The 17,902-nt window shown below is 46.6% G+C and overlaps 2 protein-coding genes across 10 annotated transcripts in view; one reads left to right on the forward strand and one right to left on the reverse strand.

The window, feature by feature from the left end:
* Window positions 1-14,123, forward strand: matr3l1.1 (matrin 3-like 1.1). Of its 4 annotated transcripts, none has more exons than XM_041943580.1 (22): window positions 1-129; window positions 1,330-2,384; window positions 2,573-2,634; window positions 2,873-2,911; window positions 3,292-3,368; window positions 3,459-3,490; window positions 3,575-3,697; window positions 3,915-4,040; window positions 4,371-4,487; window positions 4,618-4,742; window positions 4,833-5,254; window positions 5,771-5,858; window positions 5,938-6,122; window positions 6,211-6,281; window positions 6,375-6,453; window positions 6,594-6,619; window positions 6,700-6,825; window positions 7,371-7,501; window positions 7,597-8,422; window positions 11,328-11,421; window positions 13,052-13,173; window positions 13,249-14,123. In XM_041943580.1, the coding sequence occupies exons 2-22, from the start codon at window positions 1,350-1,352 to the stop codon at window positions 13,279-13,281; spliced, it is 3,939 nt and encodes a 1,312-aa protein (XP_041799514.1). In that variant the 5' UTR covers window positions 1-129; window positions 1,330-1,349; the 3' UTR covers window positions 13,282-14,123. The 4 variants fall into 4 exon arrangements, with proteins under 4 accessions (XP_041799514.1, XP_041799515.1, XP_041799517.1 ...); XM_041943581.1 differs by having other exon boundaries at window positions 11,340-11,421; XM_041943583.1 differs by having other exon boundaries at window positions 11,346-11,421.
* Window positions 13,447-17,902, reverse strand: part of matr3l1.2 (matrin 3-like 1.2) — a 14,746-nt gene continuing 10,290 nt past the window's right edge. For 5 of the 6 annotated variants that reach the window (XM_041943585.1, XM_041943589.1, XM_041943586.1 and 2 more), the window contains 8 exons: window positions 16,851-16,973; window positions 16,561-16,689; window positions 16,241-16,369; window positions 16,040-16,170; window positions 15,602-15,872; window positions 15,012-15,159; window positions 14,775-14,890; window positions 13,447-14,432 (listed from right to left, as the gene is read on the reverse strand). In XM_041943585.1, coding sequence (XP_041799519.1) covers window positions 14,370-14,432; window positions 14,775-14,890; window positions 15,012-15,159; window positions 15,602-15,872; window positions 16,040-16,170; window positions 16,241-16,369; window positions 16,561-16,689; window positions 16,851-16,973 — 1,110 coding nt within the window. In that variant the 3' untranslated portion in view covers window positions 13,447-14,369. The remainder of the gene's footprint in view (window positions 14,433-14,774; window positions 14,891-15,011; window positions 15,160-15,601; window positions 15,873-16,039; window positions 16,171-16,240; window positions 16,370-16,560; window positions 16,690-16,850; window positions 16,974-17,902) is intronic. The other variant, XM_041943590.1, reaches the window with a different exon arrangement.

Raw genomic sequence — 17,902 nt, forward strand, 5'->3', positions numbered from 1 at the left:
TCAGAGACGAAGAAGAAGACTTCTGTGGTCACTTAGCTTTGACTCAACTCGTTAAATACAACGTTTTCACGGGTGGATGTTTTCTTCCCGTCCCTCCCCCACCTGACAGAGTTCGGTGTTTAATTTCAGGTGAGTCTGCTGCTGAACTGACACTTTTCTGTCGGTCATGAGCCGTAAGATACTGTGTTGATGCGGAGTACGTTAGCTCCGTAAGCTAATGCTGTTAGCGGCACTTTCACACAACACTTTGCCTTTTAATGGTCTTCGACAGATGATGAAGATTTAAATTGATCTCTGAAAGAATAGTTTTGTCCAACCGTCCAAAATCCAAAAATATTCACTTTATAGTGATATAAAATAGAACAGAAAGTGACGTAGCGGTGAGAGTAAAAGCAGCGGAGTATATGTATACAAATATACCGTGTGTGTGTGTGTGTTAGTTACATATACACATACACACATTAATGTTTGTGTATACTTTGTGTATTTTTTAATGTCGTCTCCTCAGTTTCTGTTCTTATGGATTGCTTTGGGTGTGAACGGGGGTGTTTATTGTGTGAAGCACTTGCTGTGAAGTATTGTTTGTGTACGAAGGGCTATATAAGTCTGATGGAGTGACATTATTATTATAACATGAGACACTGTGACACGGTGCAGTACAGTACAGTCTGGGATATAGAGTACACTATCAGGTGAAATGCAGTGCTGTAGCATGATGAAGTCCAGGATCCATCAGTTGAAGCTTTTCCCTGAGGACCTGGTCTGGATCACTTCCCTGCTTCTCCAGGTGTGAGAGAGCCTTGTGTGTCATGAAGACCATCCCATGTTTCGCTGGTGTGTGACTCGCTGCAGATAATTCCATTATGTATAAACACGTACATTCATGAGTGAGCAGGACATGGATTTGTGGATTTCTACTACGTTTATTCAGAACGAGAAACATTTTTAACATTTATATACAAAGAAAATGTTTTTAAGCATTGAAAATGTTTTTTAAAATCACAAAATGCATTTGTTCTGTGTGCACTCTTGAATATTGAGATCCATCTGTTTCCATTTCTGTTTTGATCTTGGTTACTCTGGTGACTTTGTTCAGATGTTAGTTAAAGGTTGTGTATTTCATCCAGCTTCAGGTGTCTTCACAGCGTGTCTCGGGTGTGTCTTCTTTTTCCTCGGGACCTGAACGGGTCGTGTTCCTCTGTGTTCTCTCCCGGTGGTTTCTTCCTCTCAGCTGAATTATTTTCTTTCAGGATGAACCGTCTTCAACCTTCTCGTCTCTGTCAGTCAGATTTTACATTTCCTGTCTTCCCTGACACCTTCTGTCTGCAGGAAACGTTTCTCCACCCATCATGTCTCACAACAACCCGTACAGACGGCAGCCGCCTGACTCTGATCTCAGACCTGATCCTGGGTCGCACAGCTCTTCAGACCGCCGACATGCCTCACACAACTTTTACAGGGCGCCTCAGGAGTCCTTCTCCTCATCCTACCCAACCTCCTCCTCCAACTCATCCCCCTCCTCCTCCAGAGGAGCTCAGGGACCACAGGATGGCGCTCTCAGCATCCTGAGCAGCTGTGGTCTGGAGCCCAGCGACCTGGCTCTGCTGGCCGAGCTGCCGGAAGACGTCCTCACTGTCGAGTCTCTGCCTCATGTCCTCCAACAGATCAAAGGAAAGAGGGGGACCGTCAAACCTTTCCCTCCCAATGCTCCGTCTCCTTCCTCCACTTATGCTCACAGCTCTGCACGTCGACGTGCTGTCAGCCCTTCCACTGGTGACTGGGATCGTCCCCACAGCCAGCTGCTCCAGTACCCCCTGGACCATCTAACGCACAGTCCTCTTCCATCAGACCTGGACCGCTGGGGGAATCCCAGGACCAGCAGCTCTGTCGGAGTAGACCCACCACCACCACCACCATCATCATCATCATCATCATCATCATCCTCCAGCTACATGGTGGACTTCCACCACAGACCAGGACCCTCTGAGTACAGTAAGACAAGCAGAAACACTGGTCCAGTTTCCTCTCAGGACTTCCACCACAGATCAGGACCCCCTGGTTATGGTAAGACAAGCAGGGACGCCCGTCCTGTTTCCTCTCAGGATCAGGCCTCTTTGAGCTTTGCAGGAGGAGACAAAAAAACTCGTCCCTCCCGTTTCTCTCAGCCAGAACCAGCCAAATACAGGTCCGCTCCTCCTCCTGAAGAGAACCATCCGAAAACTCATAGGGGGTGTCATGAGACTGAGTCCTCTTCCAGCAAGAGCAGCAGCCGGCAGACCGCCTCGTTGCCCTCCAAGCAGGAAGCTCTGGACTTCCACGGGTCTTCTCCACCGATGTTCCCGTACTCATGCTGTCTGTGTAACATTACTGTGATGTCGGAGAAGGTAAGTACCCCTGTCCTCCTCCTCGAACCTGTCTCTGCAGAGTCTGATGGGGGGAGGGATCTGTATTCAGCTGGTTGCCACACTTCCTGCTGCAGAGGGATGATGGGACTGTTCTGGCTGCTGCAGCCGTCAGGTAGGAACAGTAAAGCGTGGCTCATTTATTGATGCTTCTTGTTCTTGTGTTTCAGGTGTGGATTCAACATATAAACGGCACAAACCATGCAGACGGACAGCTCAGCCTGCTGCAGCAGTGAGTTTCTCTCTCAGTGCTTTACTAGTGCTCACTTTAAGCCCACTTTCATATCTCAGGTAAGCTTCCCTGGTGCAGTCCAGCCTTTTCTCTGCTGACGGGGAGTTCGGGTTTGTAGCATGTTAAAGAGCAGAATAGCAGTTTAATATGAAATTTGTCTGTGTGCAAATTGATTGAATCTTCTTTCTTGATGATCGTCTGATTTGGTTTTCATAACTCCGTCATGTCTCTTCTGCAGGTTTCCTAACTGGGACTGTCGCGTGGAGACAGTCACCAGGTCAGTGTCATACGTCACTATAACCATAGCCTCGATGCTGGTAGGAACGAGAGCATCAACAACAACGTTTTAACTCGCCGAGCCCTCTGTTCTCAATGCTTGGCTTTGGAGAATTCATGTGCTGCATTTTATGCACCTGGTAGCACCCAGTATAGGTGTGGCTGAAACACCTGATAATTAGCAGGGGTGTCCACTGACTTTTGGCCATATAGTGTAACTGTAACAGGAGCCTCAACAATAACAGGAACCTGAACATGTAACGATCGTACGCACATTGTAAAGGCCTCTCATCTCTTATTAAACAGCCTTCATGTGTTTAGTTTTAATGAAGACGCACTCACATCACAAATTAACATCTTACATTTGTCTTCTGATTTCAGGGCTGACAACCAGTCAGAGAAGTGGAAGGATGAAGGAGAACCTGGCTGGCAGCCTCAGCCAGCCAATCGGGACTCCAGTAAAGACCCCTTCTTGTTTTGTCTGTTGTTCGTGCCGTTAGCGTGCTGATTACTGCTCTCACATCCGTTCTCTTCTGTGTGTTTAACAGTGACGCAGCCAAATAAAAGACCTCACAAGAAGGTAAAGAAGGCACTAAAGTTCATCTGAGCTGCTCCTGAATGAACTCTGTGATCACGAACATCGTTCTGTTCTGCTTCCTGTCAGCCCTCAGAGAAAGGTAAAGTGGTGTGTGTGAAGTTTCCAGCTCAGTCCGTGGATGAGACGCACCTGAGGAAACTGACCGAACCGTTCGGAAGGATCGTCAAGATCGTCATGTTTCCATCTTTAGTGAGTCCCCGTGCTTCATCACGCACAGCAGCAGAATATATGAAGTGTTATCGTTTCTATGATTCTCCTCTTTGCTTTTTAATGATGTCTGCAGCTGTGGAGTGAATACTTTAGTGTTGACGCATCCACATTCATTCAAGTACAAAGACCGTTGTCCTATGAAGCTCTGCCGGGCCGCCCAGTGACGTTAGAAATAAATGTGCTGTGAACCCTGCAGGCGTTTGTGGAGCTGGGCTCCGTCGATCAGGCGAATGACTTGGTGACGCTCTACAGTAGCTGTCCCCCAACTGTGAACGGAGAGCAGATTGAGTTCAGCATCTCCAAAACCTTCAGCTTCCTCCAGGTAGATCATCGTCCGACCAGCCGCTCACACTGAACGAACAGCGGGGGGGGGGGGGGGGTATTGTGGTGCAGGGACAGTCATCAGTCCATCAAAGCCCTGCAGCCACCTGAAGGCAGCAGGACAAACTCACGTTGATAAGCACACCGGTCAGTTATGACTCGTGTCTGCCTGTAAGTGGCAGATCACCAGAGCTCATTAATCCAGTGTGTCACTGACGCCTTCAGCGTTCTTCGTAGTAAAGTTTCATGTTTTATTGTTGAAATACGTAACTGGAAACGAGCAAGCTGACCTCCACAGGAGAGAAGTCACATGACTCCTGTGTCTCCTCAGAGTTCTCGAGTGGTGAGTTTCACTCCAGCTCCGACGGGACAGAACGGCCTATCGGATCTGATCTGCATCGTCAAACGCTTCGGCCCGCCGCTCTACACCCTGTTCCTGCCGTCGAGGGTGAGCTCGATCAAACCGCTCTGCCTCTGTTCAGTCTGCTCGCTGATCCAGCTCTCTGTGGAGAGGTGTACACTCAGGAACACTGGTACTGTACTGTAGTACTGTAACATCAGTTGTATTTCTTTCTCAGGCGTTTGTAGAGATGAAAAATACTCCAGATGCTCAGAAGCTGGTGGATTTTTATTCCTCCAACAGTCTGAGGATCAACAATGACGTGATCCAGGTTTCCTTCTCTGGAGAATATAAGAGCCTCTTGTGAGTACGACGGGCCTGACGAGTGATTTCTCATCTTATTCTGATGTGTGGATTATTGATCGATTCCTTCTTTGTCGTCCTCTCCTGCAGGCGGGTCGCGTCGGCTAAGAGGTACGAAGAGGAACCGACCAAGAGGACGAGAAGCTCGAGCCGAGAGAAGGAAGACAAGATGAAGAAGAGCAGTAAAGGGCGAGAGGAGGAGCGGAAGACCAGAACCAGGTCAAAATCCAGAGAAAAATCTACAGAAAAGAGGACCAGAACTAGGTCCAGGTCCAGGTCCAGAGATAAATTCGGCAGAGTCAGGAGGACCAGAACCAGGTCTAAATCCAATGAGAAGTCCAGCAGAGAGAGAAGGTCCAGGTCCAGGTCCAGGTCCAGAGATAAATTCGGCAGAGTCAGGAGGACCAGAACCAGGTCTAAATCCAATGAGAGGTCCAGCAGAGAGAAGAGATCCAGGTCTAAATCAAGATCCAGAGGAAAGTCGGCAGTACAGTACACAACAGAGTCGACTGGTAAGAAAACACATCGTGACTGAAGAACAGCTACTGAAGACGAAATCTGCAAGGAAGTTAGGTTAGACAAGGTTAGATTGGGTTAGACTAGACTAATCGAGATTAGTATTAGAACAAATTAGACAAACAATACAGACATTTCATTCACAACAAATAAATTAATAACTAAAACCATAAAGAACATGTGAGACCTAAGGTGGATCTGGACCACATCTGAAGCGGTCATTCAGAGATCTGACTGCTGCTGGAACCAGAGACCCTGTGAGTGGTTCATGACCCTCAGGCATCACTAGCCGCTCACTGAACCGGCTTCTGAGTCTGTTTAAAACCAGTGAGTAATGGACGGCCTTCAGAACACAGAACAGTTTTTAGTTTTAGTGGTTGAACCAGGATTAAACGTTTAAAGCAAAAATCAAAGATGAGGAAGCCTGAGTAACAGGCCTGGGGGGGGTCCTCCTTCGTCAAATTTGACGTGTTGAATGGAACCACGTGATGATTGTCTTCTCCTTTCCACAGACGGCGACTCCAGGACCGATCCTGATCCAGCTCCTGCCAGAGACTCTGAAGCTGAAGCTGAAGCTGAAGACAGTGAGGATGAAGCAGAGTGAGTTTCTCTTGTGTTAACGTCAGTTTTATTGTCCCGACCCAAAGATCAAACTAAAACTGGTGGACCGGTCATGCAGGTTGTCCGCAGAGGAGAGCGACATCGAGGGCATGGAGGTGATTGGAGAGGATGGAGAGAACCTGGAGGGTGACGATATGGAAACTCTGGATGATGCTGATGAAGAAGAGGAGGACGACGAAGGCAACGTGGAGGAAGCTGCTGAGAAAGACGAGTGTTCTGCTGAGAGAACAGACTCATCTAAAGGTAGAAATAAAAACTGAGCTGCTTCTGAAAAAACGAGCGGAAACATAAACCAGAGACTGACGGAGTTTAAACTTTTCGTCTGTTTCAGACGAAGAGGAGGAGACAAAGGATGGAGAGGCCGAAGATCTGGAGCAGCAACGGGAGAAAGTAATGGAGGAGGTGAAAGAGAGGAGGAAACTATGATCACTGATATCAGATCGTCAGTAAGACAGATACGGGTCTAACCAGTCTTCGTCCTTTTTTGGTCTCCAGGAGCAACCAGACTTCCCAGTAGACCTGGAGAACTGCATCACTCTGGATGAACTGGAAGAAGAGCAGTCTGATGACGAAGGTAAACCCACAGGGACTGATGGGGTCTGGGAAGTCTTGATGATCATTAAATAAAATGTTTCGTCTTTTAGATTCAGGCTATAAATCCCCTCATGATGTTTTCTCCTGTTTGATTTCAGTCTTCTGGTTTGTTTGTTGCAGATGAAGCAGAGCTGGCTGAACCCAAAGTAAGGAGGAAGTATCTCTGTTGGTAAACCGCCGTCATTGGTCGGACATACTGTTGTCACATGTTGTTGTTTGTTCCTAGTCTCCGTCCACCCGAGTGGTGCACTTCAGAAACCTCCCGCTGCGTTCCTACACCGACACAGAGTTCACCAGCCTCGTCAGAGATTTTGGGACGGCGGTGCGCTTCTACCACGAGCCTCCAAGCTGTGTGAGTGCGTCCTCCAGCTCCTTTTCTGATCTGTCTCTGATTGGTTGTGCTGGTGTTGATCTTCAGGTGATCGTTGTTGCTCCATGTGATGAAGCTGGACAGAAGGCGTGTTCAGTCTGATGCAGAGGATCGCTGATGTGGCTGGCAGCAGACCTCAGACTGATGTAAACAAACAGCAGAAAATGATTAACCCAGATGTTTGTGGACAGTCTACAGCTGCATGTGATAATCTGGATTTTAAATTTGCATAATGATGCAGGTCTTCGCACAATAAGTCCTAAAAAATGTTTGAGTCTTGCTCAGTTTGACTTTTTTGACTCGGTTGACTGATTTGACCTCAAGATATAATTTTTGGACCGTATCACTACATCAGGCTGTGACACAGGAACTGCTTCCTCCTTTAATTCATGTGATGGAGCCGGTTAGTTAAAAACTGAATTTAGACTCAGCGCTTGTGTTTGACTCGTTAGAGAATCTGACTCAGAGACTTCAGGGATCCTTCAGCTTGACAGCTCGTCTTCATTTTCATTGTTTGTGTGTTTCAGGGTTTCATCGAGATGTCGTCTTCTTCAGAGGCTCTCAGAGCAGTTGAAGAGCTGAGCAGTAAACCCGTGACCTTCAACAGCTCCAAACTCCTCGTCCAGATATCCGATAAATACAAAAGACTCACCAACGGGTCAGAGTCTCCAAACTGTCTCCTCCTTGATCCAGTTCACCTGTCAGACTTCTGTTGTCAGTTCACCTGAATTGCTGTGACTCCTGTTTTCTTAGGCGGCCTGTTCCCTTGGACGAGGACTCAGACGAGGAGAAGAGGAGCGAGCACAGGAGTCAAAGCAGCAGGAGGAGCGAGAGACTAAACAGGAACATAAAGTCTGAGGGGAGGAAGGAGTCCTCAAAGAAGACTCCAGAGGAAGAGTCAATGACTAAAAAGGCTCCAGAGGAAGAGTCAAGGTCTAAAAAGGCTCCAGAGGAAGAGTCAACGTCTAAAAAGGCTCCAGAGGAAGGGTCAAGGTCTGAAAAGGCTCCAGAGGAAGAGTCAAGGTCTAAAAAGGCTCCAGAGGAAGAGTCAACATCAAAAGAATCTCCAAAGACAGAGTTGACATCTGAGAAATCTCCAGAAAATATGTCAATGTCCAAAACGGTCAATAAAATGTCTCCTGAAAAGGCACCGGTTGACAAAAGAGCTTCAGAAAAGATGCCCAGAACAACACCAGAGAATGAGTCAGCCAATGAAAAGACTCCAGAGGAGTCAGCTGACACCTCAAAGAAGACAATAGAAAAACAAATAGCAGAAAAAGAGAAGGACTCTGCTGCTGCTAAAAAGAGTCCAGAAAAGGAGACGTTTCCTGAAACACTTCAAGAACAGAAGACAGTAAAAAGAAAAGCGACCTGTGATGACTCAGCGCCTGAAAAGAAGAAGAAAGAGTCGAAGAGCGACGAGACTCCGAGAAAACAGGAGCTGGAGGCTGCAGAAGCTCCAGCAGAAGAAAAGTTGGAGATCCATGAGAAGGAAGGACCAGGACCAGGACTGGAGGATGTGGAGAGTCCAGATCCATCAGACTCCACTGGAGATCCTCCAAAACCACAAACTGAACAGGTACAACTGAAGACCTGCCAGTATGTTCAAATTTTCATGTGTTGGAATGTCATGCGGTCAGGTTCTTCCACTTCAAACCTTGTCTGTGAAGACTCTCATCCATCCAGGTCACGGTTCTTCTAAGTGCTTAAAAAGGCACCTGGACCTGGAGGTTCTAGGAGACATTTCTTCTCTCATCCAAGAGGCTTCTTCTGTTCTAACTGACTGGTGGGAAGTCTCAGGCAGTTATCCTCTTGCAGGGTTGCTCACACCTTGGGAGCCGTTGGGGTCACATGTGAATCATTGACCCCCCTGGCCATCATGTTAATCGTACGGGTCACGTGAGTCCTGGTGTGAATGGCTGTTAAGCTATCTGGGGAGGGGTCTCAGGACTTTGGCATTGTAGATGTCTGATAAGTGGTGTTGTAGACCACCACCTGCTCAGTGATGGTCTTTCCAGTTTGACATGGTTGGCTTCATTCACTCCTCTTTCAAACATTGATCATGTCTTACTAAAATATGTACATTATTGTCCTCAAATGAGTGTCCCTTGTCCTTCAGATGTCGGTGGACTGCTGAGTCTTTACCTGAGTTGTGGCTCTCCTGGGTTCTGGCATGCGCTTGTGAAGCAGTTGTTGTGTTTCCTCAGCTTACAAGTCTGTGCATTAGATAAGATAAGACTTTATTAATCCCCAGCAAGGGAAATTCAGGTGTTACAGGTAGCAGGTAATAGCAGTTGGAAAAAAATAGCAACAGACTGGAGAAATACAAAATACAGATTAAAAGCAGACTACAGGTACAGATGATGTACATTTTATACAAAGGACTACATAAAAGAAAAACAGCTGATGGTATGAAGGACCTGTGGTAGTGTTCCTTCTTACAGGGTGGATGCAGCAGTCTGTTACTGAAGGAGCTGCTGAGGGCCCCCACTGTGTCATGCAGGGGGTGGGAGGGGTTGTCCATGATGGATGTCAGCTCGGCTAACATCCTCCTCTCACCTCCATCCTCAGTGGTGTCCAGAGGACAGTCCAGGACAGAACCAGCTCTCCTGACCAGTCTGTTCAGTCTCTTCCTGTCCCTCTCAGAGCTTCCACAGCCCCAGCAGACCACTGAGTAAAAGACTGCAGATGCAACCACAGAGTCATAGAAAGTCCTCAGTAATGTCCTACAGACTCCAAAGGACCTCAGTCTTCTCAGAAGAAGGAGACGACTTTGGTCCTTTCTGTACAGGGCATCAGTGTTAGTGGACCAGTCCAGTTTATTGTTGAGGTGGACACCAGGTGTTTGTACTCCTTGACGATCTCAATGTCCAAGCCCTGGTCGACAGCGGTGTAGTCTGTGGTGCTCTCCTGTGGAAGTCTATCACCATCTCCTTGGTCTTGCTGGTGTTGATGTGCAGGTGGTTTAGTCCACACCAGTCGACAAAGTTAGTGATGACTTCCCTGTTTTCCAAATCGTTCCCCTGTGATACACATCCAACGATGGCTGTATCATCGGAGGACTTCTGGAGGTGGCAGCTGGTTGTGTTGTGCCTGAAGTCCGATGTGAATGCATGCTTCTGTCTGTAGACACCCACGTGGGCTGGAAACCGGTGGTTGTCAGGCATGCGGTCTTTACTGCTTCCAGGGTGGTAATTTATGTGATATTTAAGTTTTATATTTCCCACCTTGTTGGCAAAATCCTGAGCGTTTTTTATGTGATGTGGAGTGTTGCCAACCAGAGGAGCTAGGATGTTGGCTAAATGTTTGGTACTGTTGTTGGTAACCGAGTTGATGCTGCTGATGATGGGTCTGATCGGGGCTCCTTCCTTGTGTATCTTTGGGAGACTATAAATTCATAAAAGGTGTGAAAAACCCTGCAAGAAGATAAATGCCCGGGACTCCACCAATCAGTTCCAACAGAAGATGCCTTCTGGATGAGAGGCAATATGTCTTCTTGAACCTTTATAAGGCACTTAGAAACTGAAACCTTGAACTTCCTGATCAGTAGTCCATTAACTGTTGACACAGAAGCAGGGTTTGTCTCTGCATGGTGAGTCACAGCCAGACGAGGACACAGTGGGACTTCATGCTGCACTCACTTGAAATGGGAATTGTCACTCACACCACCTGGTTGCACCTGCAGTCACCTGGTACCTTTCAACAGAGTGAGTTCTTTACATCCGACAGAAAGACACAAAAACCCCAAAGACCACATAAAATTATTTTACTAGTAAAATACGAGAAAAGAAAGTGGGAAAGACAGATCCAACAGTAGAATAACAGTGCAGGCCAAAACATGAAGCTGTGATTCAGAGACCTGCATTGTGTTTCAGATCTGTGGAGCCTGAAAACTGAATGCTGCTGCTTCAGGTTTGGTCTGAACTCTGGGGACCAGGAGCACACCTGGTTCCAGAGTCATAACACAGATGAGGAAGGAACCATTCAGAGCTTCAGAACCCAACAGTAGTATTTTCAAATAAATTCTTTGACGCATAGAACTGGACTGATGTGGTCTCTCCTGGTCTTTCTAACCCCACTGAGACAGAAGTCCTTTGGTTATTGGTCGATTGTTCAGGTGACACCAGTTGGCGTGAAGAACATTTAAATCTTCATGAGCTACATATTTCTGTGTGACAGACATCATCAATGTAGCAACACATCAAAGAAAATCATCAGCGAGCTAGAAATGAACAAACACGAGTTGTGTGTGCTGATGTTTGGTGTTTGTTGGGCAGAGCTGTGGGTTTGCAGTACTCAGAGGTAGTACTTCCAGGAGTCCTCAATGAGCTTGATGTGTGGTTCAGTCTGGTCCAGCCTGGTCCATCCTGGTCCAGCCTGGGTGTCTCCTCATACTTTAGATGTTTTAATCATGTATATAAAAGAAGGATCAGTTTTCTGTATGCAGCTCATGAACACAAGCTAAAGCTCACAACTGACCACAGATCTGTTCTCAGAAACAGGACTCCCAGGTCCAAGTGGAGCAGTCTGGGCCTGCAGGGGGCGCTACCGAGCTGCAGAAACCCACCAAGCCTGTTGGTAAGAAAAACCACCGTCAAATTTAATTGGCTGTCGTGTCGCATCACTTCCTGTCTGTAGAAAAACATCTACATACCATGTTACAGTACCACAGAAAACTCTGTGTGCTGTGGAGTATCAGTATGGAGTACAGTATGTAGTATACGCTATATAGTGGCAGTATGCACTGTAGTGTCACTATGAAGTATACACGGTGTAGTATCAGTATGAAGTATACACTGTAGTGTCAGTTTGTAGTATACACTGTAGTATCAGTATGTAGTATACGCTATATAGTGGCAGTATATACTGTAGTATCAGTATGCAGTATACATTGTGTAGTGTCAGTTTGTAGTATACACTGTGTAGTATTAGTATGCAGTATACACTGTGTTGTGTCATTATGTAGTATACACTAGAGTATCAGTATGAAGTATACACTAGTGTCAGTATGAAGTATACACTGTGGTATTAGTATGCAGTATACACTAGTGTCATTATTTAGTATCAGTATGTATTATACACTGTACTGTCAGTATGTGGTATACACTGTTGTATCAGTATGTATTATACACTGTGTAGTGTCAGTATGCAGTATACACTGGTGTCAGTATGTAGTTTACACTGTGTAGTATTAGTATGCAGTATACACAGTGTAGTATCAGTATGTGGTATACACTGTAGTGTCAGTATGCAGTATACACTGTAGTATCAGTATGCAGTATACACTGCAGTATCAGTATGTAGTATACACTGTAGTATTAGTGTGCAGTATACACTGTGTACTATCAGTATGTAGTATACACTGTGTAGTGTCAGTGTATAGTATCAGTATGTAGTATACACTTTGTAGTGTTAGTTTGTAGTATACACTATAGTATCAGTATGAAGTATACACTGTAGTATCACTAAGTAGTATACACTCTCTTGTATTAGTATGCAGTATACACTGTGTAGTGTCAATATGTAGTATACACTGTAGTATCACTAAGTAGTATACACTCTCTTGTATTAGTATGCAGTATACACTGTGTAGTGTCAGTATGTAGTATACACTGTAGTATCACTAAGTAGTATACACTCTCTTGTATTAGTATGCAGTATACACTGTGTAGTGTCAATATGTAGTATCAGGATGTGGTATACACTGTGTAATATTAGTATGCAGTACACAGTGAAGTGTCAGTGTGCAGTAAACATTGTGTCCTGTCAGTATGCAGTCTACACTATAGTGTCAGTATGTAGTATACACTGTAGTATCACTAAGTAGTATACACTCTTTTGTATTAGTATGCAGTATACACTGTGTAGTGTCAATATCTAGTATCAGTATGTGGAATACACTGTACTGTCAGTATGTTGTGTATGCCGTAGTATTAGTATGCAGTATGCACTGTAGTATTAGTTTGCAGTGTACACTGTGTAGTGTCAGTCTGTAGTATACACTGTGTAGTATCAGTATGAAGTATACACTGTAGTGTCAGTATGTAGTATACACTGTGTACTGTCAGTATGTAGTATATGCTGTAGTATTGGTATGCAGTATACACTGTACTGTCAGTATGTAGTATATGCTGTAGTATTAGTATGCTGTGTAGTGGAGCACCAGCGATGCGTTCACTGTCAGCTGGTCGTGGTGTTTCTCTTCCAGGAGCAGAGTTTGTTCGACCGGTCGTCGGGTACTTCTGTCACTTGTGTCAGCTGATCTACGCCGACGAGGACGAAGCCAAACTGCAGCACTGCAGCAGCCTGACGCACTACAGGAAGTACCAGGTGAGGGTTGAGCCACCTGTCGGGGCTGCCTGCCGTCGGCTGCAGAGTCTAACAGAAACCCTTCTTTTTTTCTAGGAGAAGACGGGCAAAGATCCGTGGCTCACCTGAAGGTGAACACCCAGAAAACTTTGAGGAAACTTCGGTCGGTGTCATTTTGCTCAGCGGCACGATGGCAGCCAGAAGCCTGTTAATTCTGTTTTAAAGAGCTGAAAAGTTAAACTTCGAGTGTTGTTCATGTTTTTAGGAGTGTAAAATAATTAAACGAGTCACATCTGAGTCAGCGTTTTTATAAAATGTTGTCAACAGAAACATTCAGACATTAAACAGTTTGTTCTCGATGAGGATGGAAAGTTCACTTACTGACGAAGCAAATGTTTCTAAATATCAGCGATAACAGCTTGTTAACTATGACATACTTAAAGTTTCAAAAAACCATTGTGTGGTTTGATGTTGGAACTACTTCTTGACAAACTGGCGTATCCATCCGCCCAGCACTTCTGTCACTGAGTGGATGGATACACTGTTGGTCGTGAAATAGTTCCAGGACTTCAGTCTGTTCATCAGTGAAGACTTGAAGCTTCGCACAGAGCCAGGCCACATCTCCTCCCTCTGCTTCCGGTTTTTATGCTAAGCTAGGCTAACATTCAAAACTGTCCAAAATGTCCTTAAATTCAACACGACTACACTGTAAAAGATGGACGACTAAATCCAACATGTTCCTGCTTTTAATGACTTTATTTTGAATCTAGTTCTTGAAAATTCAAATGAAGGCTCACATTTCCTTCAAACAGGGCAGCAGCTAACGGCGAGTTATTCCTGTCATTGACTTTTTTTCATCATAAATGACTAAGAAGTAAAAATATTAGCTGGTTTCTTCTGTCTCGATGTTTTCAGACATCACCTGTGATTCAGAGCGTGTCGCACATTTTAACGATGTTCTGATCGTTGACGGACCAAACGATTAATACATGAAAATCATGAATTGCTCTCTTCTAAAATAAAATAAAAAACAAAGACGTGTGTGTGGACAGTCTGCAGCAGCCCGAGAGGACGAGACGTCTCAAAGTCCAACGCAGACGACACTTTACCTCCCTGACAGGCGTCACCGTGACGACAGCTCAGAGTTTTGCCGTCTGCATTAGACTTTGACGAGCTAAAATCAAAGTCCCGCTTCCTGTCATTAGTGTGAAGTGTTGTCACACCGTCGTCTTCCTCCCTTTCTTCTTCTCTGCTTTGGTCTGTTCCTTCTCCAGATATTTCTGAAACAACAAACAGGAAGCGTCAGCTGACTTATTTGCATTCTGAGATCAAAGTCTTGCTTCGTGCACACCCGTCATAGTTCTGCTCTTTTGTGTCCAGGTGTGGAGACACCTGTCTGACACCGTATTACTTCAAAGCAGCTCTCGGGTTGGCGGCAGCGTCTGACCCGATCGTGACTCGACAGTGGAAGCGCTTCAGTCGCGTTTGGGGTGTGAACGATGATTCAGGCGCTATTACCAGCTTCATTATGCAAACAGGTGGTTCCTTATTCTGATCACACCCGCAGCCATCACCTGACACTCCCCCAGGTATGCTACAGTGTGGGCGGAGCTGTGTCTCACCTGCAGCTTGTCATAGTGCATCTGGCTGCTGCAGTGCGTCTTCTTGGCCGTCTCCTCGTTGGAGTAGAACAGGAAGCAGACGCGGCAGTAATAACCCATCTTCACGTGTTCAACACCTGCACAACAGCAAAGGTATGACAACAGAGTCAACTGACAGGGAACAGCCGGTCAGTGAACAGCTAGTCAGTAGACAGTCAGTGAACAGCTAGTCTGTCAGTAGACAGTCAGTCTTCTCACCGATGGGGTTGTTGGGGTCGTGGGGGGGCAGCGGCAGAGACGCCACACTGGGCTTGCTTTCAGCCGGTGGAGGAGTCTCTGTCTGTCCGTTGGACGTCTCCATGTCCTCCACCTGCTCCTCCTGTTTCACCTCCTGTTTCACCTCCTGCTGCACCGAGGAGCACAAACAGTTCACTTTAGATCAGCTTAAATAAAAAAAAAAAAAAAACATTACACCTGCTTTCAGCATCTTAGCATGCCCGTTAGCCTCACAGAGCTGCTAGCATGACTGCAGTAAACTGAACACTGACTGATCGTTCAGAAGTAGATTTACAAAGAGAGAGACATCTTTAACAACAGGCAGCCGTTAGCGGCAGCTGTTAGCGGCAGCTGTTAGCAGTGGACAGCGCTCACTGGATCACTGTGATCATGAGGGACACTCAGGTTCTGCTGAGTCATCTCTGGTTTCTGGAGGTTTATTCTGACTGGACACCAGAGAAAATGATCTCCTCAGGAAGTGAGGTCACACACACACGTGTTTCATGTCTGCACAGTAGTAAACAGGAAGTGATCTGAGAGTGTTTGATCAACGATGGATCACTGTGACTCACATCCTGGCAGCTCTTCTGGTTCGGATCGGAAACATCGGGACTCTTCTCGGCCGAGTTTTCTTCTTTTTTTTCTTCAACACGGCTCACATCAGAACTCTGCACTTCTTCCTCTTTCTCCTCCACATCCCCTTTCTCCTCCTCCTCCTTCATGTTCTCCTTCTTGTCCTCCTCCTCCGCCTTGGACTTCTTGGCTGGAGGTTCTTCGGGGTGTTTGGAGGGTTTCGGTGACGTGCTGCTGTTCTCTCTCTTGGCTGCGCTCGGACATCGATGTCTGAACCGACGGACAGACAGACGAGTTAAAGTTCAGGTGCACAGATGCAGTTTTTTTTTTTTTTAATCTGCAGATTTAACTGCAGCTCATCTAAATATGAGAAATACACAAAAACAAATAGAACATGTGACCGTCTGAGCTCAGCCAACAGAAGAAAAGCAGCCTACCCGTGTTTGAGCTGTCTGTACTTCCTGCTGACGTACACAGTCAGACGCTTTCCGTTGAACTTGGGTGGATTTGCTTTGCAGTGTTCGGCCATGTTCTCGGCGTCCTCGGCGTTCTCCATCTCGATGAAACACTGAGCACAGTTTGAAAGTCAGAAACCACAGCGCAGGACGTTCAGGACTCACCTCGGTCTGACTCCGTACCTCTCTCTTGATCCTGTTGGTGAAGTATTTCCGGACTGTCCCGAACGGCTCGGCCAGCTTCAGGATGTCGGCGTCAGAGTATTTGCTGGTGGGGATCTGGCCGACGTACACCACCTTACTGGAGCCGCACTGAGCGGCAACGAGACAGAAAAACCATCAAACACAGAGCGAGCAAACGGCCGCGTTCTGACCAGCCAACCACGAGAAGATGAACATTTCTGTCAACGCAAAATGAAAATAAATGACGGAACAGACGCTCTGCGGAGCTGCAGACACGTTTCTGAGCTCAGGAATGAGGAGGTGACGTCCGAGCAGCTCACCTGGATGGTGGGGTAGCTCATGGAGTGGCTGACCCTCACCGGCCGGCCGCACACCGACGCCGTGATGTTCCCGTTGTAAAACTTGGCCATCGCTCGAGCTTCTTCTTCCGTCTCAAACTGAAGGTACGCCTGGTCAGAGGACGAGACAGCGACACGCACGCGTTCACATTCAGCGGCGGGATCACGTGACGCGGATTTAAACACTGGAATGAGTCAACAGTGTCTGTTTCTGCTGATGGAGGCAGCCTTTAATGAAACTAAACGGCCCCCCAGGGGACAGTCCCACGTACCTCAGGTCTCAAGTCCAGCACCAGGTGTTTGACCACTTCCCCAAAAGGTTTGGCGAGTCCCAGCAGCTCATTGAGGAACTTGTAACCTCGTCTGAAGCCGACGATGTTGACCACCCGCATACCCTGAGAGAAGAAGAAGAAGGAAACACTAACGAGACGTCTCCGCTTCTGTTTTCAATTAACAGCTTTTTGCCTAATTTTAGGCTCAGTGAGACGTTTCTGGGCGGAAACTTTCTGAACTTACTGATGTTATTCTGGTTTTCAGGTCTCTGTTGTCTCATTTTCTATTAAACGTCTTCGCACTTTAACTTTTGGATTCATGCATTTAGTTGAACAATAAAAACCTGAAGGGTTTCAGGCAGTTTGACCTGTTTTATTTATAGTCCTGTACTCTGGGTCAGTGTGCTGAATCAGTGAACTGGGTGTTCAGACAGCGATCACTGGGATACTGAAGGAAACTGGAAACGTGAAGATTCTCAGGAAAGTCTTCTTCTCTGGTTTCTCTGTGGATTTCTGGAGGTTTATTCTGATTGGACATGATCTCCACAGGAAGTGAAGTCACACTAAATGATATTGTGTGTGTGTTCTGGTCTGACTCTGAGGAAGAGGAGTCTCTAATGCTGGGATCAGACTACAGGATTTTTCAGTCTTTGACGATGGTCGCCATGTTTTGGTCGGGTGACTGGCAAGACTACACGTACGACTCCAACCAATCGCAGCACGTCTTATTCCACAATCCATTCCATGAGGCGGATGACATGTAGTCATGTTATTTCTAATAATTGTTTCCTCTACAGGTAGCAGGCTCGGCCGTGTTGGCATCAAGCAGCTACTCTGACGCTAGATCTTAGCGATGATAGGAATATTCTGGCAGCGAGCTACTCGGCCCTGGTTCTCCCTCAAGGAACTTTTCCTCCCCTTCGCCGTCCCACCTGACGGCAGCAACCTCAGCTTCCCTCCTCCTCTTCTTTGCCATGGTTACCTGACTGCGCTCTGGAGGGAGCACCTGATTGGTCAATGCTAAGGAACATGTCATGGGAGATGTCTCGCTA

The sequence above is a fragment of the Chelmon rostratus genome, chromosome 9 (genome assembly GCF_017976325.1).
Source record: "Chelmon rostratus isolate fCheRos1 chromosome 9, fCheRos1.pri, whole genome shotgun sequence".
Taxonomy (NCBI): Eukaryota; Metazoa; Chordata; class Actinopteri; order Chaetodontiformes; family Chaetodontidae; genus Chelmon; species Chelmon rostratus.

What these genes read in the sequence shown, in the direction of transcription:
- matr3l1.1 (XM_041943580.1), top strand. Translation starts at nt 1,350, where the DNA reads ATGTCTCACAACAACCCGTACAGACGGCAGCCGCCTGACTCTGATCTC. An exon ending in AGAGCAGTCTGATGACGAAG is followed by an intron (nt 6,454 to 6,593) that starts GTAAACCCACAG and finishes TGTTTGTTGCAG; the next exon opens with ATGAAGCAGAGCTGGCTGAA. An exon ending in CAAAACCACAAACTGAACAG is followed by an intron (nt 8,423 to 11,327) that starts GTACAACTGAAG and finishes AACTGACCACAG; the next exon opens with ATCTGTTCTCAGAAACAGGA.